Here is a 25,570-nt window from a genome sequence, read left to right as displayed (position 1 = left end):
CTCATAAATTATATATTGAGGACTATAACTACTGTATGAAAATGTACCTCAAACAGAAAACTTGCTGGCATAACTTCAAAACCAAGTTGTTCGATTTTTCGACCAATATCTCTGAATTTACTCGCCCTAACGCCCTGAGATTGAGTGTTTCATCATTCTTGCCTTCTACTTCGCTTAGCCGCAGGGTATAATTTCGAGTGGATTTGAACTGTCATCGGGTGGTTGTTGACCCAAGTGTCAGGGGAAAAGTCGATCACTTTGAAGTTAACACAGCACATACACAGGCACACACAAACACACCCAACTTAAATATACTTAATTGAGTCTCGACATGGAAGCTTTACGACGCTTCAAGACAAGGAGCCACATCGTTTCGGCGCTACCATCCAATCAGCGGGAGGACTTCTATTTGCGTCTAGTAGACCTCTATGGGCAATACGAGTGTCTATGGAACAGCAACTGTCTGGAATTTCAAAATGTTGCTGTCAAACGGCGAGCCTGGGAGTCTATTGCACGAGCCCTGGGGGGTCGAGTGACCGCCGAGTTCGTGAAGAATCGCATCAATGGCATGCGCTATAGACTAAATGTCTACAAACTGCAGGAAATTGAATATGAAATGAGCGCAGGCCAAAGCAAGCGACCGGAGAAGCTCTTCTACATGGATCGCTTTGCTTTTCTGGACAAGGTCTCGGCGGTGGCGAATGAAGAGGCGCTGCTAAAAGAGAGCAAAAGTTCTGGTAGCCTTTTGGACTCGATCAAGGCAAAGTCTGAAACCTCCACAACGTCCAGCTCTAAGTCGGAAGTGTCAAAGCCGCCAAGCATAGCCTCTATAGTCAAGCAGCGTCTTCTGCAGGATCAGCGTCTTCGTAACTTGACCGCAACACGCGAAAGACTGGAAAGTGACATTGCGTCGGCTAATCGACCTCAATCGACATTGTTCACACCGCCTCCATCGTCTCCGCAGCTGATAGCGTATCCAGGCGAGTCGATATCGCGCACCCAGATGTCCACGCGTTCCAAAAAGCCGATGGCCATTTTTGAACGTTCGCGTCCTCGTCTGGACCACAGAGCTAAGCCGCAACCGCCAGCTGTGGTGATCCCGATGGTGCCACCGCAGGACTCTGTAGCGCTGCTACCCTCCGATGAGGAAGAACTCTATCGCATGCACTGGAAAGTGCGACAACAACTGCGGACCCGTCGTTCCACGCGCATGCGCAGTGGTCTGGAAATAATGCCGCCCACAGCGCGATTTCGGGAGCTGGAGCAGATTCCGACGCTGCGACTCAGCAACAGCGATATGTCCAAGTGAAATTGTTTTCAATTGTTTGCTGCACGCCCCGGTTAGGAGTTAAGGAGAGACACTGACTTTAACCACCGCCCAACTTCAAATAAAGTATCCATGCAATGGGGACCGAATCCAAAATTTAAAAGAAAAACGTGATCCTTTTACAGAAACAATAATTTTAGTCAGCAAATACAAACATACACATTCTCGTACCTTCATTATAAGCTAAAGGTGTCCTTACATCCAATTCAGGTGAGCCGTTGCTCAAAAAAGGGTAATCAGTCGAACCATTGGGATTTTTCTGAATACGAAATACTCATATACATAGTATACATGTACTATATATCGTACGATTGCCTTTTTGGAGCATTTGACTAATCGTTTCATAGCAGTCAGCTCTTGTCTCAATTGTCACAGCAATATCGGCATTTCTTATTCTACCTTATGTTCATGGTTTCGGACTTAGGATCATGCTGGGTTGTAAGCAGCCTTCCCAATTTGTTTATTGCGGCCTTCATCTAAGTCCGCGATTTTAAAACAGAAAAGTGTTGAATAGTGTTGTATTGCCACCAGCTTCGCTCCTAGCATGTTCAGTTGCAAAGTGCGGTTAACAACACTGAACAATATATCGATACAAAGTCCCACACTGACACCGTTTTTTTTTTCTTTCTTCTTCTTCTTCGAATTGACGGGCCCTTCAGCGCTACATCTTAATAAGCTTTATTTTTTACAAAGAAAAAAGAGAAATTTTATCAAATTTTAGAATGGCTTACCAAATGTACCGCGCTAGTACTTTAGGCAAAACTCTACAAGATACTATAGAAGAATTTATGCAAGTAAGTTCCAGATCCAAAATTAACACAAATTACAGCAGCGGCAATCAAGATTTCCACTAATTTAATCTGGAAACATCCGCTCCTAAAAGCTTCAATGTGCTGTAAATATGGATGTAAATTGAAAATTAGGCAACAGTTCAAATTTTGAAAGCATTGTTGCGAACTTTTTTGTGATTTTAATGATTTTTAGATATATATATGTATATGTATATAACATATAATCCAATTGGACATCACACAGAAATGTTCCTTAAAGTTTCGGGATGAACCAAAAAGACCAATAAAGACTTGAAAATTTAAATGTGTAGAATATGGAAATACGCAATTCCTTCTCACATTTCTTCCATTAACTGCGTATGCATTTTGTTTTACAGTGGGGCCAGATACCACAGTCGTTGGCCTACAAGATGTTGCTACAATACGATCTTAGTGTCAATAAGGTGCTCCCTCAGCGCGCCCACGCACGCGTCACCTTCAAGGCTCGCAAGCTGGAGAATTATCGCTGCTGCGATAATGTCTGGACCTTGATCCTGAGCGATGTGACGTTCTGCGAGCAGAACGAGTTTCTGAAGATTGACCGTCTCAAGATTGTCTCTTGCGATGGGCGCGTAGGTGCCTGCCGCTGATTGTACACGTGTATATTACAGAAACAGCAACAGCACAGGACCTTGGAGCGAATTAGGATTCATTATTCAATTCAAATGCTGCAAAGGTCTTAAATGCTGTAATCACCTCAACTAATTAATCAATAAACCGACGCTTCATTCTACACTTATTATTGGGTTGATTGGTTATTGATTTCCATGGACGATTCTTAGCAAGTGCGCCTGAAAAGAACAATCGATGTTACTCTTAATTAAAGTATTTAATTACTTTTCTAAATACTTGTATATTATGTGAAAATTACTTCCTCAAGTAAAACACAACTTGAAATCCTCCCTCAGTAACCATTGACCTGTCAGACACATCTCGCTTCAATATACAAATTCGTCTGTTGAACTCAATACTCTATTCGGAAACGTTTAAGATTCTGCTCCCGGCCAAATTTTAGATTGCACCAACGCGAAGCACTCATAATATGGACAACCTACTGGGCAACTCCATTAAGTTTCATGTCAGCGTTGGACGCTCCTGCCAGACGTTCTACGATCAGGTGAGAAGCCACAAGCTCTATCGCTACCTGATCTTCTACATACGTACTGACAATGTCATTGACATTGAGAAAATTGGAATGCGTCGCTGCAACTACGAGCAGTTCCTGGACGATCTACACAAGTGTGGCGCCGGCGATTGTCGCTTTGGCATCTTCGATATTGAATATGCTTGCGACTGTGTCGGGGGCATTCACTCGCCGGGCTATCACGATCGTCTGCTACTAGTTCATTGGTGTCCCGAAGGTGCAGACGACACCAAGAAGATGCTCTATGCGGCCGGGCTAAAGGCACTGCACCAAATTCTGGGCGAGCGGCAGGTGATCATCAAGGCCACAGACTTGGCGGAGCCAACTCTGGCCCGAGCTATTGAGGAATGTCGCGCTCTGGACTGGTAAACGTAAAGAATGGAGGGCTTTACACACATCCGAATCAGCTGTTCGATAAATTGTAGTTCCTTATCTAGTTACATATTTTGATTGTCAAATTTTGATTACAATATAGTTGAATTAAAATTTAGGCGAAAACCAGCACATCAGCAACAAAAACTCCGTTGCCATTTGGACTGCGTTCCAAAAGCTTGCCACAAGTCTCTAGTTGCTTTTAAAGCCCGCTTTCCATATTTGTTAACAAAACCCGAGCGCCCCATTTGCTGGTGTACTGCCATAAACAAATGCTGTTTATACAAGTATTAAATAATCTCATTTGATTGTTTGCACTTCTTAGGGTCGCATACCTACATACTTATATTCTGATGGCACACGCAGGTTATTTTTTCATCACTGGGCTTGTGCGGCCTTTTGGTAGCAAAACACACTTTTGTATTTTATTTCAATTTCCAGCGAAACCATTTTCAGACAGCAATCACATCGGGCCGGTTAAGTCCGCCCATATTAATGAAAAATGTCATCAAAAGGCACACAAAAACATTTTTAATATTTAATGCTCAATCATATTATTTGTGAAGTAGATTAATAAATAATTCCGCTTAAGTTTGATTCTTTTATTACAGTTTTTTCTTACGAAATTGTTCGTCAATGTTTTTGTACCGATCCATGTTAGCATCTCTGCCAAACAATGCATATTTCTTTATTATAAAGAACTGCTAAGCAAATGCAATCTCAAAGAAATACTATAGCATTGAAGAATGGCGATTTATGTGAAAATGTTTTCCTTTTCTTTCAGCCTATGTACATACATATAATAGTTTGTCTGAAAACAATTTTTTCAGAGCCTTTTTGTGTTGGACTTTGATAGAAATAGAACTGTTTTTTTTTTTTTTTTCAGTGTACCTTTATCAACTCAAGTTCCATTAGTCGTCCAGCCACACAGCGCTGAAGCAACGTAACGAGAACAGATATAACATCTTCATTGTGATTGGAGCTCCGAACCGAGAACAAAGGAGGTAAACAATGCTCGGTTAGAAAGCGTTTCCGGCTGCTTTAAGCGAATTACAATTGAAAATTAATCTGATGGCATCATTTCCTGCAAATTGTATAAGTATGGCAAAAAAAATCTAAATTTAATTTTCTGGTTGCAAATTCAAGGCTTGCATCAACAAACCATCAAGGATACTAGTAGAAGCAATTTAAAAAATGTATGTACATTTTTTGCGGCGAAAAAATGGCCATGATGAAAACTTTTGTTTTAATCTCATAATTATCTCTTAACAAAAACAGCTATAAAACATGCCACAACACTGGCAGTAATCGCTCTCCGAAAGCTGTCTGTAATGATGGCTTACTCTACCTCCGATGGAGGGGATTTAAAAACATTCGCTGGTCAAACTTCTGGCTGACTGAGCGTAAAAAACGCAATATGTTTTACGTGTGGGCTGTGCGAATGTGTGTGTGTGTGTGTGTGTGTGTGTAATACGAGCACACAATGTGGGTATATAAATGCAGCCAACAATACTTGTATGTTCCCGCTGCTGTTGTTGTCGTGGCCAGCTTGTACTTGTATTTATTTTACCAGTGGCGAATTATTCCCCCCACCGAATCCTTCGTTATTTCTGTTGTTGCTTTAAGCCTTAATTTCCAAATTGTATTTTTGCCGACGGCATTCTCGAGCTTGCTTGCCAAAGTACACACTAATTTCTTCCCGTTGTTCCGCTGAACACGTTTGCACAATTTGGCGCACTTAAAGGCATTCGAATTAAATGAACGAGTTCTTTGACGTCTCCTTCAGAGGGGCTTCCTGCTTATAAAATAAAAATATCATGCCAAATGCCAGGTAACTCATTTCCGTCGCGCTTTAAGATGCCGGCCAAGACGTGGAATGTTCATTTCATTTCCGTATAGTGTGCTGGAAATGCGTAGACATGGCGAGCCTGACATGTTGATGGCCACAAATCTGAGAAGGCATTAAAGCGGCTCTTAAAGTTGCCAGAATGTACATTTTTACTCATGCAAATCCTTTTGCTCCGCAATATCAATGCCCTGGCACCCCATCACTGCATCTATCCCTGTCTGGCATGCTGTCTGTTGCTTGCTCTTTCGCACGCATAAATTGGCAAAATTTTAATTTTCCACTAGATTTGTGCGGATTTTCAGCTCGTGTTTTTTGCTCTGTTCGATTTCCTTTTTGCATTCGCTTTGATTTTCGACCAAAATGGCTTTATATGCGAGCGCGTATGTATGTGTGTGTGTGTGTGTGTGTGTGTGTGTGTGTGTGTGTGTGTGTGTGTCGACTGTTTTTTCCCTTGTCTATACTTGTATTTATAGTTGAACAAATATTTGTAACTTTTGTTATCCGTTCCCTTTACATTCGGCTACGCTTATTGAACTTTAAGCTTGTTTCCAAATTTTTAAGCTAGTATTTATTGGTTGCTTGCGAAGAGGAAGTTGCCTCAGATCGCTACCACTGGCACTGTCCCTACCACATATCATTTGACATTGTTGCAGTGCGAAGCACTTACTATACTTCTACTGATGGTAAGGAAAATCTTCTCACAATTTGCATTCTAGGTGCTTGCCTGGCTCCTAATGGATTGCAATTGCAGATAATATAGGCTGCCATTTATTATTCTTCACGCCCTCACCCACTTGAACGGCAAAAGTTATCAACAAAATTTGTAAGCCATTTGTTTGTTTGTTTGTTTGTTTGTTTTTCTCACTTTGCGTTCCATGTGCCCGACGTGCTCAACTTCGATTTGATTAATATCACTTAACTGCCAAATCAAATGGAAAGCTCTGTTATGCATACATACAAGTATAGTACCTATGCACCATGTACTTTATGTATATGTACAAGTATGTACGTACATATATAGCTACATATATGTATATGACTTGTTCATATAGTCATAACAGCGGTGATGGTGGGAAGTTCGCAACTTGCTTATCGTTAGCGCGAGAGATAAAAAGTCAGATCCGAAACTTTTGCAGCAGCTGGAGCTCCCACTTAACCCCACCTCTTCAGAGATTCAAGCCAAAGTATTTTTAGACATGGCCTTGATGCGTGCGCGACTGGCAAAACAAATTACACTTAAAAGCAATGAGTTTTAGCCTCAAAACGTTTACAAAGTACACACACTTAACTCTTTATTTTGGGCCTACTCTTCGAATGCTCATGGCTCATTACCGAACCAAAGACCAACAAGCACACAGAGAGGGGGAAAAGGGAGAGGCAAAAAGCAAAACAAAAAAATCGTGAAAATTTAATTTCTGTTTGTGGCATTGCCTACACAAACTTGAACTTGCAACTTGCCCCATCAACTCTTGATTAATTGATTGATAACTTGGGTGAAGCTGAATGGAGCCTGCACAGTGCGGACTTTCTATTACATTCGCAATCGAATTCGCAAAATCAATTTCAGCTGTGGGAATATACTTGTATGTACTTATACTATATAGAAGTATTTTTCAGAAACCGGACATGCTTGTATATGCATTGAAAATAAAAACAAAAACGGGTGCTTAAGTAATTTTCAAAGGCAATAATTCAATATTATGTTTTGTAATTAATTTCCTATATTAATCCTTTTTTAAGCTGAGTATTTAGAATTCTGGATAATGCTTATTTTGTACTGGTAGGAATATGTTTGCGGAATACATGCACATACTTAGCTTTACAAATTGACCCAACTAGAGTTTGTCTTTCTTTGATTTGTTAAGTTGGGTCTGCTGAATGTATTTAAATAAATATTGAAACTACATTTTTGTTTTGAGCAAAGCATAAATGAAATAATTAAATAAAATTGAGGTACAATTTTCGGTCAGCTACGCATTTGTGGAAATTTTGATTTTGAAGGTAACATGATTAGTAAGTAACTTTTAGTAACGTTTCTGAAATTATAAACTTCTTAAATTATAAAGTTAAAAGCATATACAGTCAGTATCGCATATCGACGAACGACGAAATTCGGATTACTACTTAGCTTAGCAGCGTTTTAAATGAACAACGACTATAAAGACTGTATGTCGCCAGTCTCTTGAATGTCATTATACGCGATATAAAAAAATATTGTTTGATTCATTTTCATCGAGTGTCAAAGCAACTTTCGGCTTGTCCATGAAAGTAATAAAGTAATATTTTATTTTTCGCAACAAAAAATGATCTTTGACGACAGTGTGGCTTGGCGGATGTAACGCTTATTTGATTTGCCTCAGCGGTCGCGGTAGCAGTTGGGCAACAGCCCAACATCAAATTTCCTCTTCCAAGTGCCGAGCAAGCTCCAGCGCGAATCCACCGCCCTTTCCCGAGCCATGGAGCATTCATTTGATTTGTGGTGCCGCTTTTCACAACTAATTACAATTGCGAGCCGGCTCATAAATTAAACACGCAGCAGTCAGTCTCTGTAATTTTCCCAGAGTTGTGGCCGCGGTAGTGGCGCTTTGAGGGGCAGGAGGCACAGGAACGCGGGATGAGGTAGGATGAGCTGGGATGAGACGAAACCAAACGAATGCAGCGGCAATTGTGGTATTGCGGCGTGCAGCCTCTGAGGGGTGGGGCGCCTTAAAGGGGGACAACGACAACGTACTCGTATAAGTCAAAAGTTATGCAGTGCTTGACTTGATGGCAGACCGGCGTAGACATTCGGCGATGTAAGGACATGCTGATTCGTGCTGGAGAAGGGGGGGTGAGATGGAAAGTGTAATTGCGCATACGCACCGTTGACACAGCGACTGAAATTGCAGATGCGAAATTATGTGAAAATATGCAAACTGCGTGCTCGTTGTCGCAAATTGTCGGGCACGTCGGTCGAGCTCGAAACTAAGAGCTTGGAGACCGACGCCAAAAGCAAGATCAAAACCAGAATTGGCAATGGCATTAGCATTCATATGACATGCACATAGACTCTCGGCAAAATGTAATGATATAGAGCTGTAGATGTGGGCTTTGACTGTGCGGCAGGATATCCTGCTTGTTTGCCATTATGACTTAATTATGAAATAATATTTTTGTATTAGATTGTTTCCCTCGCTGCTTCCTCCTACTCGTATTTTGTGTTTTGTGTTTATTTTTTATTCTCTTCCTCTGCTATAGTCACAAATGGTCTGCCCATAAAACTGAACAACACACGGCAACTACATTCCTCATCCTTAGGCCATTCATTTGCATGCGAGAAAAACTTGGTGGGCCGACCAGCACGCAAATGATGTGTCGAATAAATGACAAGCTCATGCATGTTTGTGTGTGTGTGTGTGTGTGTGTGCGGCCATGAATACAAATGGAAAAGCAGGTAGCAGCAGCAGCAGCAGCAACAGCAACAGCAACAGCTGACATAAATGTATCTTCCTTGTTGCGAGTTTAATTGCACAAACTTTAACGTCGCCATTTACGACTGCAATATAAGAGTCGAAACTTCCATTTTTTGGCTGCCACTCTTGCTTTTTTATAACCACATCCAGATGACGTAAACTCGGCGCCAAACAACGTCCAAGGACTTGGCATAATTTATAAGGTAACGTGCTCTCGCAAACGTGCGACGTTAAGCGTAATGCGTCAATGTTCCTTGAGTGTTATTTCATCGCCAGGCGTGTGTGATCAGCGTTAGGATGAGCAGGATGTGCTCCTTTGTGTGAGAAACTAGGTAAGACGATACACACAAGTGTTGCACAAAGCTATACTCAACACCGAACTAATCCTTTAAAAATTACTGCTATTTTTTTAACTTTTTAATTGAAAATTGTCTAATTCATTTAATTGTTGTTGAACAATCTACTTTTATTTTAATTTGTAATATATACATGTGTATTGTATACGAAGTCTAGTAATTATTCGTAATTGGTTTCCCTCGATGAATGGTCTGTGATTGCATAACAACAGCAGCAAGATTTAAACACTTAACATTATTTGAGTTCAGTAAATGAATATTTAATAAATATAAAAACAACCAATCTGATCATCATCGTAATACATGTGTGTATGATTCATAATCTAACAAGAAATATTGTTTTAAATAATATCTAAGTTTATCGCTGATAAATAGCAGCCCTTATGGGAAATAGGAGAAGAGAGGAAAGAAACATTATGTCGATATCGCTAGGCAATGACGTTTTCCACTTCTTAAGTTGTTCACCAACATGGGAAAAACGTTAAGTTCAGTTCACATATGTAAATATTTATGTAACAGCAACGGTTTACATGTTCGGTTGGTTATTGTTTTATGTAAGTGAAACCTATGGTGTTTAATCGAAACTGTTATATCATGGGATTTATTGCATTTATTTATGCAACGAGGTATTCGCATACGTTCGATTTGCACTCCCATTGAGCGCTCAAAGCGGTACACGCTCGTATGTGTGTGTGTGTGTGTGTGTGTGTGTGTGTATTACGGAGCTGCTCACGCAAAGGGCAGCTCGGCAATGCCATTACTTCGACGTATGTAGCTGCCATGTCCCCCAGTCTCCACCCGCTCACTGCAGGAGCGCTGCAATTGTATAAATTGGTCAACTCGAGACCGGATTACAATGCGAAGTCAAACGTAAATACGTAAATAGTAGGTGTAAGTATGTAAGTAAGTGAGTATGGAAAGCTGGAGCAGTCGCAGGGCGACGCACATCCTCTCGTATATAAATAACAGTCCGTAAATCGTTTAGCGTTCAGTGCGCGCCATTGCGTTAAACGAAGTGCCACCTCAGACTCCTTCGCCTTTGTCCATGGCGTTGACTGCCGTGTGCACCCATTTTCATTTTCATTGCCATTTTCCTTTGCAGTCCACGCTTCATTGGCCAAACGCGCTGTTTACACTGCACACACGCACACACACATCCATATATTGAGAGACTGGAGAAAAAAAGATATAGAGAGTGGGCGGGGGGGAGAGAGGGTGAGCTGGAAAGCGGGAGTGGGTCGGGTGAGGAAAACGCCAGGCAATTATTTGCAAATACATTGCGGTCGGGGGATGGGAGTGGGATTTGGCTTGCCATGCCCACTCGAGGCAATTATTTACGCACGAAATGAAATAAATACTATACGAGTATTAATCACTGCTTAACATGTTGTTTTAATTCATTTCAATTCACTTAAGGGGATCGGTACTGGACCAGAGACCGTCGACGGTCGACGGTCGCCCGTAGACCACAGTTCTGTCCGACATGCTGTCCGGCAATTTTCATGAAATGCAAACATTTCTGCAATTGCTTGTACTGCGAATATTGTGTCATACCTTGTGAGTGAGGCGACAAACGATTTATGGAAGCGATGACGGCTTCGCCACACCTCTGTCCTTCCCCCCTTCGCCATCGTGCTGACCACCAGTTGCAGTGTAGCCTGTTATTTATGGCGTTCAGCTGGCCAGGTTGCAATTGATGGCACAGACGATGGGGACAACAGCAACAAAGACGACAGTCACGTCCATGTCCACTTGTACGTCCAGAGCCAGAGCCAGGGCCATGGCCACATCCAAGTCGAAGTCAGGGCCCGTAAACTTTGCCGGCACATAAACATTGTCGTCCCTGGCACGGAGGGTGCAACAATGCGAACAATGCCGGTCGATCCAGTTACCTTTTCTGCATTCAAACAGCTCTAAAAGTTTTTCTCTACCTTTTAGTACAACTTATACGAGCTCCGTTTCCACTGAAGTGCTGCACAAATGAAATATCTGACTCCTGCCAAGTTGCCGGGACTCGTTACGGGATAAAATATTCTAATACCAGCTTGCGCAGATACTCGTTCTCTAGGATGTAATGAGAACAGGTGAAAAATAAAGAAGAAAAAAGTCAATCTCTTGCTTAACAAGAAACAACAAGAAAGGAATGCTAGAGTCGAGCGGGCTCAACTTTTGAATACCCTGCACACACCTCCCACAAAAATGGGGGAAAAAATATATATTTAAAGATTAATTTTAAAACAATTAATCGGGATACCAAGTTCATTTATTCATGCTCTTATACTTTCTGAGATCCTTGCATTCATACAGACGGACAGATGGATATGATTATGTGGAAATAGCTTGTCACCCTTGTCAAGAAAGTATTTACTTTGTGGGATGTGCCACGCCTCCTTCTGTGTTTTACATACATTCGCAAAAAACTAATATACCCTTTTACAATTTGGGTGCAGGGTATAAAAGCAGTTCCAAAAGCATCGCGACGATGACTTGGAAATGCTCTTGCAGATTACAGATTATAAGCACAAAATATTTTTAAAATAATTCTTGAATGGAAGAAAATCGCAATTAAAATTCTGTTCTGAAATATCACGCAATATATCTAGTTACTTTATATTAGTTAAAATATATGGAATGGGAAATGCATTTAACTTTACTCTCTTTACACAATTTTGTTAGAACTCTCCGCATAAATAGTATGTATTGGCAGAAGGAGTAGGCAGTGCGATGCATCCTTAGAGGCGCCTGAACGAACCGAAAGAGTGCTTCATGCTACTGAAGAGGAGCCGTAAAAGTTCTGCCTCTGTGCTTCGAATGTTCTCGAATTATCTGACAACAACAAAATGACTTTTCAGCTTTCAACTAACTAAGAATTGATTGACTGCAAATTACATACGAGGAGCTTTAATGACACTGGGATGTGAGAATATTCACTGGGACGAAGCGCAGGTTAAATCTGTATTTGTCAAACAAAATTGCATTTCGGATATACCCGTACCCCTGCATTTCAGTACACACAGCTCAGCTGAACCGAGTATGCAGTTTATTATGGACTGGTGTCGTCGACAAATTTCTCAGAACACTTTGGCGATACGTCCTTTGACGGATTTTAATACAATGTACGCACACTTGCCGCACGTACACCAACGGCAAGTATTTGGAAATCGCTCATACGCACCGTTGCTTCGTTGACATTTATTTATGTTTGTCAGCGTGTATGGGTATGGGTATGTGTATGTGTATATCCGTGTATGAGTGCAACTCAAGCCAAATGGATGGTATTGCTGCGCTCTGAAAAGCAACAGAGCAACAAAGGGTTACCAATTGTGCCTAGGAATGTTGGCGATGTGTACAAACAAGCGATCATATCAATGGAAATGCCAAGCTCCGTGTCATCGCATGCCATTGTTTCGATTACAGGCGCACCACCAAAATATTTACAGATGTCGGGGGGACACAGGGGCGGACTGGCGGAAGGCTAGAAGGCTAGAAGGCGGCACGAACGAGAGCGGCCGGAAGCGGAAGCCGGCAATGAAGACGGGCACAAAAGAAATTGGCAAAGGCGTTGCCGGCAGCGCAAATCGAAAAGCCAGGCCGAGAGAAAGCATTGCTCCACTCCCTGCTCCCACTAACTGCTCCTCTCCTCAGCCAGGTGCGACAACATGACAAGCGAAATTGCGCGTAAGCTCCGCTCCAAGGGTGGGGGTACAGGACAAAGAGTATCTCTTGTGGTTAAAAAAATGTGAAGCGCAGCAATGCCTCGGGATGCGGTGGGTTTGGGAGGCAACATCGCGAATTACGCATCGAAAATCTGAATTTATTGCGCATTAGCCTGGAACACTGAGCGACGTCAAGTGTGTGTCGTTGCTTATCAGCCAAGTCATTTTCATTTTCATCCGCTCCTCCTGGCTGAAGGAAACCGTTTTCATGACTTTCGCTGGCTTCGCCACGCGTGTGTGTGGGTATCTATATTTGTGCGTGTGTGTGTGTGTGTGTGTGTAGATGGGCGTGTGTTTTGAGGTGCGTGCCTCTTCCAGTGCCCGCCCAAGCTATTGCAAATTGCGAACATTTTTGCTCAAGTAATTATGAATACATATTGTTAATATTATTTTATGCGCTTTGATGTTGCAAGTATGACCAAAAAAAAAAAAGAAAACACACCCTAGGGAATGGGCACGTGACTAAGCAACTAAGTGTGCTGATGTTAAAATAATGTTTGCATTTGTTATTAAATCTGTTATTCAATTACGTGGTGATGTTATTATATTTTCTGATTAATTAGTTCATTTCAAAAACGCCAAAACATATAAGCAGGAAATCCTCGATTCCCGAAAAGTGCTAATTTCTTGACTACTATTGTCTATGTCGTACTTGGTGATGCTGATGATTGCCTTAAATTGCCTTTGATGTAGCAGTAAGCTTGAATATTTAATTTACCAAGTCTAGCAATAGATTTTATTGATGTACACACGAGTAACTAACTATGGAATTTTATCACAAAAAGAGGGAATTTCCCGTTCGTTCATGTTATTAATAGCATTGCCAACAAAGTTTCATTGTGAGTTGCAAAGAAATTGATTGACCTGTTGCTCAAAGCCTTTTTTCTATTTTCATGACATTCATTCATTTTCAGTAACATTTTCCCTTTTACAAGTTTTCCACTGTCTGCTTAAGCCGACTTTTTAATCCCAGTGTATAGCACCATTTGGATAACTTTTTGCCGACATATGCGGCACATGTGTCCGGTTAAAAATTAACAGCCGAGCCCCAACGACCCCTGTCTTGGACTTTGCCCTCTGTCAGCGAGTTAATGGTTTTTTAAATAAAGTCCAACTTCATGAACATTGCTTGTGTCTCTGTACATATGTCCGCCGAGTTGCACTTACACCGACTGTCGCATGGATGGGAACAAGCGACAACGGTGGTAACAACAACAACAACAACAACATCAACCAAAACCAAAAGGGTCTCGGTGGTATGTGTGTGTGTGTGTAAGTGTGTGGGACATTTGGTTTTTATGCAGCTCACGCGACATCCCACCCAAACATGTATGTACACTAAGGAACAAAAGAGGGAAAGCTCACAGGTCCAACTATTTCGTTATTAAACAAATAAAGTTTTGCATAACTCGGACAAGCAATTACATTATTTTTACGAGAATAAAAACACAATTTAGGGATTTTGTGTGTTATGTTTGTAATTTGTTTGCATGACAACAAGTCACATCATCCGACAGACAAATAATTTGATTTTGATAGTCATAAACCGATTTTTGATTAAAGGGTACAAAAAGGTGTCGCCATATCTGTTTCGGAAACGGCCAATATAGTTTTAGATACACTTTCGTGAGTCTGAGAATTTGAGAAGGCAGTTTTTGTTTGATAGTGCAGTGAAAGCGAAGCAGCGACCATTGCTTTTTGCTATTTTAATGCAAGACACGAGGCCACGCTGAGAAGGATACCAAGAACAACAACAACATGCAATTCGCTACAGGCGATTTCTGTTGCTGTTGGCTTTAATGAACTTCACACACAAATAGAAAGAGACAGAGAGATGGAGAGGGAGAGAATAAGGATAATGGAAAAACTGCTTGTAAAGTTTTTGCTGGCTTATTCCTTCTTGATCTTCCTTAAAATTATTTTTTGGAGAGGAGTATCTGTATTGTTTCGTGGATTTATATTGCAAACCAAGCGTGGTTTCTTGAGTTTTATTTTTATTTACAACAATGCCGTCGCATTCCAACTTTCATTATTCTTCTTCCTATTATATTAATTTAAAAACATGTTAAAACAAGTGCATTAAATACCTTACTGTAATTTTTTTTTGTATTTTTAAATAATTTTGATTAAAAGATTTCAAAAAATTTATGAGTCTTAATTATTTATGTTATGAATTTTAATAAGCTGTCAAGTTGAATAGACTTTTCATTCCACAATTTAAATGTGCATACGCATCATCATAAATTCATTTTTTAAAATTGTGGCTGAATATGTGTTCCATTGAATTAAATGCCATTTCACTCGCGCGAACGCCTCACGGGACCATCGCTGTTTAAACTTGCTTGGCACAGGTGGTCGTGTGTTTCTGTGTGTCTGTGTGTCTGTGTGTCTGTGTGTTTGGACAACACAGAGGAGGAGTGTTGCACTTTAATAGCGCGTAATAGCCAAATGCGCCATGAAAATCGCCAAAGAGCGCCTGAACAAACATTGGCGCATGCTAGGCAATGCCTTTGAGACCTTTTGCACTGCGAATGTTAGTCGGGAATTTTGTTATGGACTTGGCCTCGGATTTTCCATCGTGTTAGCCCATGTCTGGCGTGTTGTTTGCGCAAAACGAAACTTTTCGCGCAAACTTCACCTGCAGCTTGTTTATGCAGCTGCCTTTCATAAGTTGATGTCGGAAGTTATTCGTTGCGCGTGTCGGGAAATGCGAGGCTTTATTTTTATTTTGCATGCCAACAGAGAAAATGCTTGCTTGCCAGCGCATTTATGCGCAGAATAGTATGCTATGGCGCAAAGCAGTCGAACCTGGCATCATGTTGCTAGCAACATTGTGCGATGCTGCAATCAACATTTGAGACTGTCTTGAGATTGTCAATGTGGCTTTGTCCTTGACTAATGGCCGTTGTTTGGATGCCATTTCAGAGAAGACGACCACAATAAAAGGCAACAACAACAACAATCGGAAGGACAACAACAACGCCAGCGACAGTGACAAAAATATCTCAATCAGGCACATTTCGGGCTTCATTTGGCCGCACAATAGCCGCGCGGCATTTATCAACTTAATTAGCGGCAGTCGTCGACATTTCGCCCTCAAATTTGGCCTGCTGCCTGCCAGCAAATGTATGCCTGCGGCAGCATTCTAATAATGCCTGTGCAGCACGGGGCTTGGAAAAGCCTTTGTGTACATATACATACACATACATACATATAGTATATGATAAATTTGATACTGCTGATGCGAACGATGATTATGACGATGGCGACGATGCTGTGCGCCCTGTAGGCTCATGAACTGCCTCTCTTTAAATGTACTCGTTTAAGTAATGGATACCTTTTTAAGATTGAATTGAAAAATGGGAACGGAAATTATTCAGAATTTGGCAATAAAGAGAACTACATACATATGAAAGTTCGGAGAAGATTTAATTTAATATTTTTATTGCTTAGAATGTTAAATATAAACCAGGAAAACGCTTCTACATTTCATGTTATTCTTTCTCGTTCGGATTGTTTTCCCCACTGTCTATATAAGCTGCTTATTCAATCGGGCTAATTTCTTAAAATAAACACGATATCGTGGTCATAATTCGAAAAAAAACTGAAAATACATTTCTCGGCTTAATGGGGGATCAAACATCAAGGAAACGTGAATATTAAGAAAAAATGGATAGGGACAATCCAACACAGGAACAGCAACTAGAAAGGGAAAGCGTTTGGAGTGTATGTGCTAGATTATTTAAAAAAGGAAACAAAATACACCAAACGAATTACGAATTAAATTGTATCCATTGGGCATTTAAATGGATATGAGTTTAAACGAATATTGTTATTTACGCAAGGAACGACAAAAGTACGGATAAGACACCAAATTTGTGTCAACGAATTTAATATTTAAATGCCGAACTAATGCCCAAAATATGTCGTCAGATTTGTGCAGAGTACTGTCTGCTCAGTTTACATATTTATGTGTGTGCACTCTTCTTATTTAATGCCGTCAGATTAGTTGAACACGAAATGAATCTTAAACTTTCGCAGAAGCTTCCAAGTACAGAAGTACACATATATAAACAAACACATATATGTATATGTATAGCTCTATGTACATATGTATGTATGCGTATAAACTTTACCATGACGAAAATGAATTTCTGAGTTTCTTTCTTCGTTCTTGTACCTTTTCGGTGCTTTTCTTGTCGCTGTTCATGTAGGTGTTGCTGTTGGTGTTTGGTGCTGTCGCTGTCGCTGTTGCTGTTGCTGTTGTTGGCAATGCTGGTGGGAGCAATGGCTTAAAATCAATTAAACTCCAAACTGAGTTTGTGACAGTCTCGTGAAGGTGTGTAGCACCTGTCTGTGCCACCAAAAGGTGCATGAATAATGCCAGCATCATTAATTCGAAAGTTTAATTTCAGAAACAGCCGGACGGACGCGCCGTACTCGTATAAATGTATTTCTGTGTGTTGTACGTTCACGTGTCTAACTGTTAGTGTGCTGGTGCGTGCCTGTAAGTGTCTTTCGATTGCTTGTTAATCATTTTGCGTTTAAGTTAACATTTTATTGTCGCCTGTTTCACTTGAGCAGCCTCGCGGTCATAAAACCGATATTTATCGCACAGATTAACGAAACTTGGGCGGCATTATGCCTGACCAGAACCCAGCTTGCCACGTTGTCCCTACGTGCGACAGTGGCAACAAAAACCGGAACAACTACAACAGCAACAGCAACAACTGCAAATATCTTTCATTTACGCGTAATAAAAGTGAAATCTCCACTCAACAATGGCCAAACGCAGCCCGCGGCCTTTAATGCCCCATAACTTGTTACTCATGCTGCCCTGCTTATATTGTTGTTGTTTTTGTTGTTGTTATGTTTGTTGTTCGTGTTGTTCACGGTGTTGTTGTTGCTATTTCTTCGCTGCCGTCACGATGGCACCATGAAACAATTTACTGAATTATTTGTCAAATTGTTAAAAACGGTTTAGCAAGCCACCAACTTGACTCGTCTGTGATATTTAAAATCAATTCCCCAAACAATTCTGGACGGCATTCCTAAATCTATTACGCACATATACTTTTAAGTGTACTGAATGGAAGAAGATTTGCATTTTTTTTTAGTTTAATAAATTCAAGAGCGTCGGTATCAATTTTTAATTTCCTCTCGTATTGTGTATTATTTTCTCCATATTAGAGAATCAAGGCAGCCCTCAAAGAAAGAATTCTTCGTAATTTATTTTAAGAAAGCTTGCAGCGTTTGAAACATTATTAAATGGTTATTTTTTTAGCAAATGGTGCTTTATTCTCGATACTCTTCATACCACTAATAATAATTATAATTATAATAATTTGACTTTATACAGATTTCAGATGTGCACTTCTCTAACAAAAATTAATGCTTGAATAAATTCGCATTAGGATTTTTGATTTGAAATTTCCCATCAATCCCAATGTGCAAGTCCCTAATGTAGTTTACAGTTCTTGTTGCTGTTGTGTTCTGCCCATGGGTCGCCTGGAGTGTATTTTACTTTACTTTATTTTGTATTTAATTTACAGTAAGGCCGCTTTTCGTTCTATATGTATTTTGTATGTACTTGTATTCCGTACTCGCCACGTGCACATCGACAACGACGGCCACGGCAGCGAGCTCTGCGGCTGTACTCGTATCTAGAAAATCTGCATGGCTATGTATGTGTGTGTGTGTGTGTGTGTGTGTGTGTGAGTGTAAGTGTGTATGTGCGGGTGTGTGAGTGCGTATGGCACTGTGTACTTCACCTTTGTATAAATAGATGCCGCAGAGCTCTCCCCAAAATACCCATAACGGAAAATTTGCGCGTCCTTTAATAGCATTAAATATGAGCTATGCATGTTGATTACACAAAAAAAAAAAAAAATAAATAAATAAAATAACACACATACAAAATATTATACGAGGGCGCTAAAATATGCTTAAGCAAGGAAGTGTATTGAATTAAAATGCTGCAAACGACAGGCAGCGGCAAACTGCGATGCTGCAAACAAAAATGAGGGACGCGAACAAAAAATTGAGCCACACCATTTTTTCTTTACTTCTGTTTCCAGAGAATTACTTCATACAATATTGAAAGTTTTTCCCAGAATTTATTTCAAACGAGCTCAGATATTGGAAGGAACCTGTATACCCTTCATGGTGCCTTACCATCTTTCCTTACTGTCTTTCTTCAAGGTAATGGGCCGCGAGAATTTTCTTTAGTAGAAAACGTTCCTCACCTTTTTTGCATTTGGTCATGGGTGCTAACTTTGTTTACATCATTCTCAATATTAAATTTGGTTCCAATGTCCCAAAAACCCAAATGTTTTTCATGCAAAAACTCTATCTGAATTATATCGGTTTTATGACGGCTATATGATAAAATGATCCGAACGACATGTTCAAAAGAAGCCACGGTGTTAGAGCTTCAACACAATAGCTCTTAAACTGTATGTGGGGTACTAATTGGAATAGACAGATGGACGGACAGGCGGTATTGCGACTTGGATTTGTCTCGACAATCTGATGTGGTCTACCATTCTTTCCTCTGGATGTTATCAGTAAAGGACATACAAATATATAAAGCTAAATAAGGCTAAAAAATGAATGGGAATATTTTTCACAAAACACCCATTTCCACTATCTTTGCAATACTTGTATGCACAATTGATGCTTTCACATTAGCGAAACGAAATAAATGTCCGTTTTCAAAACGGTCTCAACATGTTGGATAAGAGTAAAAGGCCTGAGATATTTTTTAAGAGGGATCCAATCAACTGCACGTTTTGCTAGCAAAGTAAAAGCTGCTGAAAGCTGATGAGGTAGGAACATATTGAAGAAATATTTTTAAGCCTCCAACTAAAACGGTTTGCATTACGATCTTATCCATAAAGTCACACATACTACTTATTTTTCCATGCTTTGCAGCCCTGTGGCGAAGTGAAAGCAACTACACACTCGCGCATTATGTGTATTAGCATGCAGAATGAGAGAATTAGTATTTAAGTAAGTTAGTTAGTGAGTGAGTGGGTGGGTGAATGAGTGAATGAGCGACGGACTAAATGAATGACGGCTTGGCAATGGAAAATGATGCTACTTATCGTTCTGCCTGGGTCCTTCTGCCTGTGTGTTGGCATTCACGGCCTTACTTAACATCAACACCAGCATTCATAGCACCAACAACCACAACAGGACATCAGCAAAAACAAAATCCACAAAGTGAACGCTTCCTGCTTTTGGCGCATATCTGAAGCATTAGCCGCCCTCCCAACATTCCGCTTTTCTGGAGCTTTCTTCACTTCCGCACACCCCACTCTCGCTCCAGCCCCGCCCAAGTATCCAAACACCCAAACACCCAGACACCCAGAGCACTCGCAATGCATCGGTGCAAGTTTAATTTACTAATTAAATGTTGCACAAAGGTAAAGCCGAAAGCTTTAAGCTCCATAATGTTAGCGGCTTGTATTGTTTACGCTTGCAAAGGACTCTATTGGATTCTGGCCCTGTCGAGGCTTTAGGTGCCGCGTGTATGATGAGCGGGTAGGGTGTAGGGTGTAGGGTGTAGGGTTTGGGCGGGCTTCGGCGCTTCCAAGCTAGACTCGCCTTTGTGTGGCAATGAAAGTTGCTGGAATTCAAATACAATATATTGGGATTAGAGCGATTTAGGGGAATAGTTTGTTTGAGACTGTGGCTTGGCTTTATTGCATTGTGTGCGTAGGCAGAGCATCAAGGCTAAATTTATTTTCGATACGATTTGTATCGCAATAGTATTGGGCGCTTATCATGCGCTTGAAGGGAACGTAAACGTTTAAGTGCTGAGAAAATGTTGATTAACTTTCGACTGCAATTGATATGCTCCGCAAATGACAATCAACTTCACTGCTCAATATATTAATCATCGTTGGATCAGACTTGCATTATCAATTGAAAATATATGGGTTTTTTTTTTTGGAAATTTCAATTGTTGCAACATTGTCATTTAATGTATCTGCATATTACAAAAAATAATATTGGCACTCTCAATAGTGGTCTGTATTTTAAGGGACGACAGAACAATGCTATTCAACAATAAAATCAGAAACTTATCTTTTACACATACATATAAGCGTGTAAATCAAACCCAGTTAAGAAAATAAAAGTGAAAATGTGAGCAAGAGATGGAATGAAAAAAGCTAGCATTAAAAATTTAAAAAATACATCTTTAAATAAATAAGAGTCCTTCTACAACTTTAATAATTACAAGCTCCAGACTTGGATTTAAAATTATAATGGCTCAAATTTCATTGCCAACATCATACATTGAAGCCTTTTGATTTTAAATTATTTGGGGTTAAGAAGACTCAATTCTAGCCGTAAATACACACTTCTGGCTGTTTTCTGTACATACAGCTACTTCAATTGTTTGCATGTGTGTGTGTGTGTGTGTGTGTGTGTGTGTATGAATATATATATGAGTGAGTGTTCATGTAACAAGAAGTTGTTTATATGCCATTAAGGTGTTTGTCAAACATAAACAACCAAACAGAAACAAAAAGCAAACATGCCGTCACGCACTGCCAAAGTAGTTAGTGAAATTATTGCGAAATTGATATCAATAACAATTGTTTGCGCACTTCACGCGTCTCTCAATGCAAACGCATTAAATATTTAATGCTAATTAAGTTGCACATCCCGTGCAGGAAAGCGTCAGTGTGTGTGGCAAATAAATGTGCGCGTGTGTGAACGACATGCAAATGGAAAATTTGGCTGACAGACTGACAGACTGACAGACTGACACACTGACTGGATAACTTGACATGCATGCCACAAGCAGCTGCTGCCGACACGCTTTCTGGCGTTCGTGGAAGACGGTGGAGTTGGGGTCGACACCACAAGCGGGATCGGCATCGCCGTGAAGAGTTCTCCTTCCTCCATTCCATTCTCAGCTTTAGCTTTCTTGCCAGTTCTGTGACACTACTGTGCGTATGCATGGGAGTGTGCGAGTGTGTGCGAGTGTGTGAATACGTGAGTGTGTGTCTGCCATTTGCCATTTGCCATTTGGACAAAATGAAGCATTAAATTACCCATGCCAGCTTAACAGCTTGCACTCGTTCACTGGCACTCGGAGCCCTCGGGCTTCAACTCGTCCTCGACTTAAGCACTCGCATCAGCGCTCTGGCGCTCAACACAGCTATGTATATAGATGTATATGTATATATGTATGTATATAGGTGTACGAGGAGGTCGTCTTTTAAGGCATTGCCGAACGACATTGTGACAGAAAAACATGTACGGATTTCTTTGCATAAGACCATTGCACAATTTTATAAAATTTATAGCTACATATTTCATTAAGCAATAAGCACTTGGGCATTATGTCACTTTCTGTCATCAATAGTGTCGGCAAAATGCAAAGTATAATTTGAAAAATAAATATAATTTTAAATGACACATCTCAGTGCACTTTCCACAAATGTGTTGTGCCATGCAAGAGTAATTAATGTGATAATGTCATAAATGAATGTATATTTAAATGATTTGCAGCAACATCGGAGAGTTGTTCATGCGATGCTTTGTATTTCACATTCGATTAGTCTCTAAGTTTAAGCGTTCATCCATGTGGGTAAATAAATGGAAATGTTCTTTTCACATTATTGCCAACGAACTCATCGAGGGTCCTCACATGCATCATACTAAGCTGCAATGATTCCAATTATGAACGGACAAAATGCCGGATGAGTTGGCGAATAAAGGCTTTCCGTGGTCAATTGGGGTGGGCCGAAGCAATTAGCCCCGGCAGTACGACAAAATACGAGTATATAAGTCGATTAGATACCGGACCTTACAGTAATTAATACTTTGTGAAATAATCCAATCAGATGGCTTCAATTCCTGAGCGTCCACAGAAGAGCACTTGTTGAATTAATCATAGGTCACAACACAGATGGACAGCATATGGCCAATAAGGGCTTTGCTCACGAGCCACTTTGCAAGCGTGTGCTGGAGGGTTACTTCCAGTGCCACTGCTTCTGAATTTCAAGGCCATGAATGCGCACTTAGGGAGCGGCAGGCACTTTATTTAACTGAAGTTCACACTTCACAAAAATCAGGTATTTAATTATTTGGAAAGCAATCACATACAATCGCTGTCAAAGTATTACCCATATTGTTGATTTAGCCACAAAATGGCATCACTACACAGGCAGCAAGGAAATATCTATATCTATCTATAGAAGAAGGTATCAGCCGTCGTCTAACTTAAATACCTGTTCCTTATTTAGCCAATTGTACCACTATCTTAGAGTATTGATCGTGGTCACGCTCATCTCTGAATTGAAGAAAATGTTGTTTTAAGTATCTCTGACAGCTTGATTCAAAACTATTCCCCTACTACTTACTTACGAACTGGAAAGTCGACTACTGCCTTCCTCTAAAAAATGAAGCAACTCCAGCAGTTCGGACGTTGATTTATTGTTGCAGTCGGGGTTCCTACTTGTATTTCGACTAAGCAGCAGGCCTACATGTTTAATGTCAGAAGGCATAAGAACCTTACATTCTGAATCAAACTCACTAAACAAAAGGGGAACAAGGAAAAGGAATAACTAACTGCAAATCCACAGAGACAGTTCCTTATATTGAGTTTTGCAAATAAGCTGTACCAGGTAAGCGCATCTGTTGCCATAGAGGCTGATAAGTGGTGATGATCCGTCCTTCCTTCCGCACTCCCTCCAACGCTACAGTTTGCTATTGCATATAGACATGGCATCAGGCATTGTGGTTTCAATGAAGTGCAAAAACGCCTTCGAGCAGATTCGTAGACAGAAGATGCATCGTTACATCATTTTAGCGATTCGTGGCGAGCGCCAGATTGAGGTTGAGATTGTGGGACCTCGCGATGCCAACTACGAGAACTTTCTGGAGGATTTGCGCAAGGGCGGGCCCGAAGAGTGCCGCTATGCAGTCTACGACTACGCCTATTATCATCAGTGCCAGGGCGCTTCCTCAACTTGCCTTAAGGAGAAATTGTTCCTCATGCTCTGGTGCCCTGTTCAGGCTAAGATCAAGGACAAGATGCTCTACTCCAGCTCCTTTGCTGCTCTCAAGAAGGACTTCATAGGGGTCCAAAAGTGTATTCAAGCTACTGAAATGGACGAAGCCTGCCGCGAATGTGTCGAGGATCAGCTGCGCTCTCTGGATCGCGACTAAGAAGAAGAACAAGTGCAAGAACGAAAGCAAGATCGAGAAGCAACAACAATCCACATAAGCGACACGCCACCATTTTGTAATATTTTCAAATTTCTACGTTTATATCTTTTCCAATGTTTCTGGCAACTCGAGCATTTTGCAATGCTCACCAAAAAGGACACAGAATCGGAGGCCGACAGACAAACGTGCATAGACATGGAATATCTCTGTCTATTCTCAGCCAGGTCACAGGTCACCCATCACCGTTTCAAAGTTCAATCAATCAAAACAGTCGGCCACATCCACACACATCTTTATACATCTTCTGAATATAAACATGTGTGTACATATGTTGCTTAGTTTTAAGAGGTGGGGGGACAGCCGACGGCTGCAATTTAATTTGATTTCGTTGAGCCCTCCCAAAGAGTCCTGCGATTCTGGCCAAGGGTTACGTCTGGCTAGTGGGTTGGGCGCTCCCATTGGCACTTTGCAAATGTTTGAAGGCAAATATACATCCACACTCATAACTTACCAAATGTAATTTGTTATGCCGCCTTCTGTACTTCTTTGTGCTGTGGTCGGCCCTTCGACCTGCGCCCCATTTATTCCATCGAGGCCAAACCGCGAGCGAGTTCAACCGCCGCAAAAGTTTTGCATTTGAGATTTTATCTCGTTCCCGTTCCCACAACTCGGCGAAACTTTTCATTTCATCGCCAGTTTAGTGAAATTAATCGAATCAAAGATGAGCACGTCGGACATCAAGTGGACCGGGGCCAGGTTTGAATTGAAGAACCATTAGTTGAAGGGGAGCAGCATAGCACATCTCTCGCAATATTTGAACTGCTACTTGATGCTAGCATTTTGTCGGGCATAAAGGGGGCTAAGCGTTATTATAAAACTAGGAATAACAGAGGTTTAAGAGGTGGCCATGATAAAGAGCTGGTTTTTATTTCGCTACAAGTTCGTATAAATAAGATTGCCTAATTAAATAATTGTGCCAATAATAACGAACGATTTATTTCAAGCTTTTTAAATACTATCCCATAGATTCCAATTTTAAAAGCGATAATCAGTAAGACTTTTTAAATGGGGCAGCCATTTTGGTGGATGGTTTCAATAAAAATTTGGTGGGTGTGCCCTAATCATCGTCCGGAGGATGAACTTCAACTATGCCTACAATAAATATTAAAAGGTTTGCTAAATAAGCAGCCACAAAAATATTAATTATTTGCTCTATAAAACTATTTCTCCCACTCCATAAATATTTATAAGCTAAAATAATGAGAGTGCACAACAAATGTTATATGTTTAAAACATCGTAGCTTTATTCTACAACTACAAGATCGAATAGGGCT

The 25,570-nt window shown here is 40.7% G+C and overlaps 4 protein-coding genes across 5 annotated transcripts; all 4 read left to right on the top strand.

Moving 5' to 3' along the window:
• The first annotated feature begins 255 nt into the window (after positions 1 to 255).
• On the top strand, positions 256 to 1,492 carry LOC115629614. The gene has a single exon (XM_030526112.1). The coding sequence runs from the start codon at positions 332 to 334 to the stop codon at positions 1,307 to 1,309; it is 978 nt and encodes a 325-aa protein (XP_030381972.1). The 5' UTR covers positions 256 to 331; the 3' UTR covers positions 1,310 to 1,492.
• A 454-nt stretch (positions 1,493 to 1,946) lies between these two features.
• Positions 1,947 to 2,747, top strand: LOC115629575 (transcription initiation factor IIA subunit 2-like). The gene is made up of 2 exons (XM_030526067.1): positions 1,947 to 2,121; positions 2,496 to 2,747. The coding sequence occupies exons 1-2, from the start codon at positions 2,050 to 2,052 to the stop codon at positions 2,745 to 2,747; spliced, it is 324 nt and encodes a 107-aa protein (XP_030381927.1). The 5' UTR covers positions 1,947 to 2,049.
• A 361-nt stretch (positions 2,748 to 3,108) lies between these two features.
• On the top strand, positions 3,109 to 4,836 carry LOC115629618 (cofilin/actin-depolymerizing factor homolog). Of its 2 annotated transcripts, XM_030526118.1 has the most exons (3): positions 3,109 to 3,274; positions 3,344 to 3,666; positions 4,560 to 4,836. In XM_030526118.1, exons 1-3 carry the CDS (start codon positions 3,200 to 3,202, stop codon positions 4,618 to 4,620), a joined length of 459 nt encoding a protein of 152 aa, XP_030381978.1. In that variant the 5' UTR covers positions 3,109 to 3,199; the 3' UTR covers positions 4,621 to 4,836. The 2 variants fall into 2 exon arrangements, with proteins under 2 accessions (XP_030381978.1, XP_030381977.1); XM_030526117.1 differs by having other exon boundaries at positions 3,109 to 3,666.
• An 18,755-nt stretch (positions 4,837 to 23,591) lies between these two features.
• On the top strand, positions 23,592 to 24,565 carry LOC115629607 (cofilin/actin-depolymerizing factor homolog). The gene is made up of 2 exons (XM_030526103.1): positions 23,592 to 23,692; positions 23,771 to 24,565. Exon 2 carries the CDS (start codon positions 23,790 to 23,792, stop codon positions 24,234 to 24,236), a length of 447 nt encoding a protein of 148 aa, XP_030381963.1. The 5' UTR covers positions 23,592 to 23,692; positions 23,771 to 23,789; the 3' UTR covers positions 24,237 to 24,565.
• The last annotated feature ends 1,005 nt before the right edge of the window (positions 24,566 to 25,570 follow it).

The sequence above is a fragment of the Scaptodrosophila lebanonensis genome, unplaced genomic scaffold, assembly GCF_003285725.1.
Source record: "Scaptodrosophila lebanonensis strain 11010-0011.00,11010-0021.00 unplaced genomic scaffold, SlebRS2 tig00000159-arrow-arrow-pilon, whole genome shotgun sequence".
Lineage (NCBI taxonomy): Eukaryota > Metazoa > Arthropoda > Insecta > Diptera > Drosophilidae > Scaptodrosophila > Scaptodrosophila lebanonensis.
The sequence above is the reverse complement of the archived record's forward strand: the minus strand, read 5'-3'. Positions and strand labels throughout refer to the sequence as shown.

Coding starts and splice junctions, on each gene's coding strand:
- LOC115629614 (XM_030526112.1), top strand. CDS start 332: ATGGAAGCTTTACGACGCTTCAAGACAAGGAGCCACATCGTTTCGGCG.
- LOC115629575 (XM_030526067.1), top strand. CDS start 2,050: ATGGCTTACCAAATGTACCGCGCTAGTACTTTAGGCAAAACTCTACAA. Junction 2,122..2,495: donor CTATAGAAGAATTTATGCAA/GTAAGTTCCAGA, acceptor TTTGTTTTACAG/TGGGGCCAGATACCACAGTC.
- LOC115629618 (XM_030526117.1), top strand. CDS start 3,200: ATGGACAACCTACTGGGCAACTCCATTAAGTTTCATGTCAGCGTTGGA. Junction 3,667..4,559: donor GAATGTCGCGCTCTGGACTG/GTAAACGTAAAG, acceptor TTTTTTTTTCAG/TGTACCTTTATCAACTCAAG.
- LOC115629607 (XM_030526103.1), top strand. CDS start 23,790: ATGGCATCAGGCATTGTGGTTTCAATGAAGTGCAAAAACGCCTTCGAG.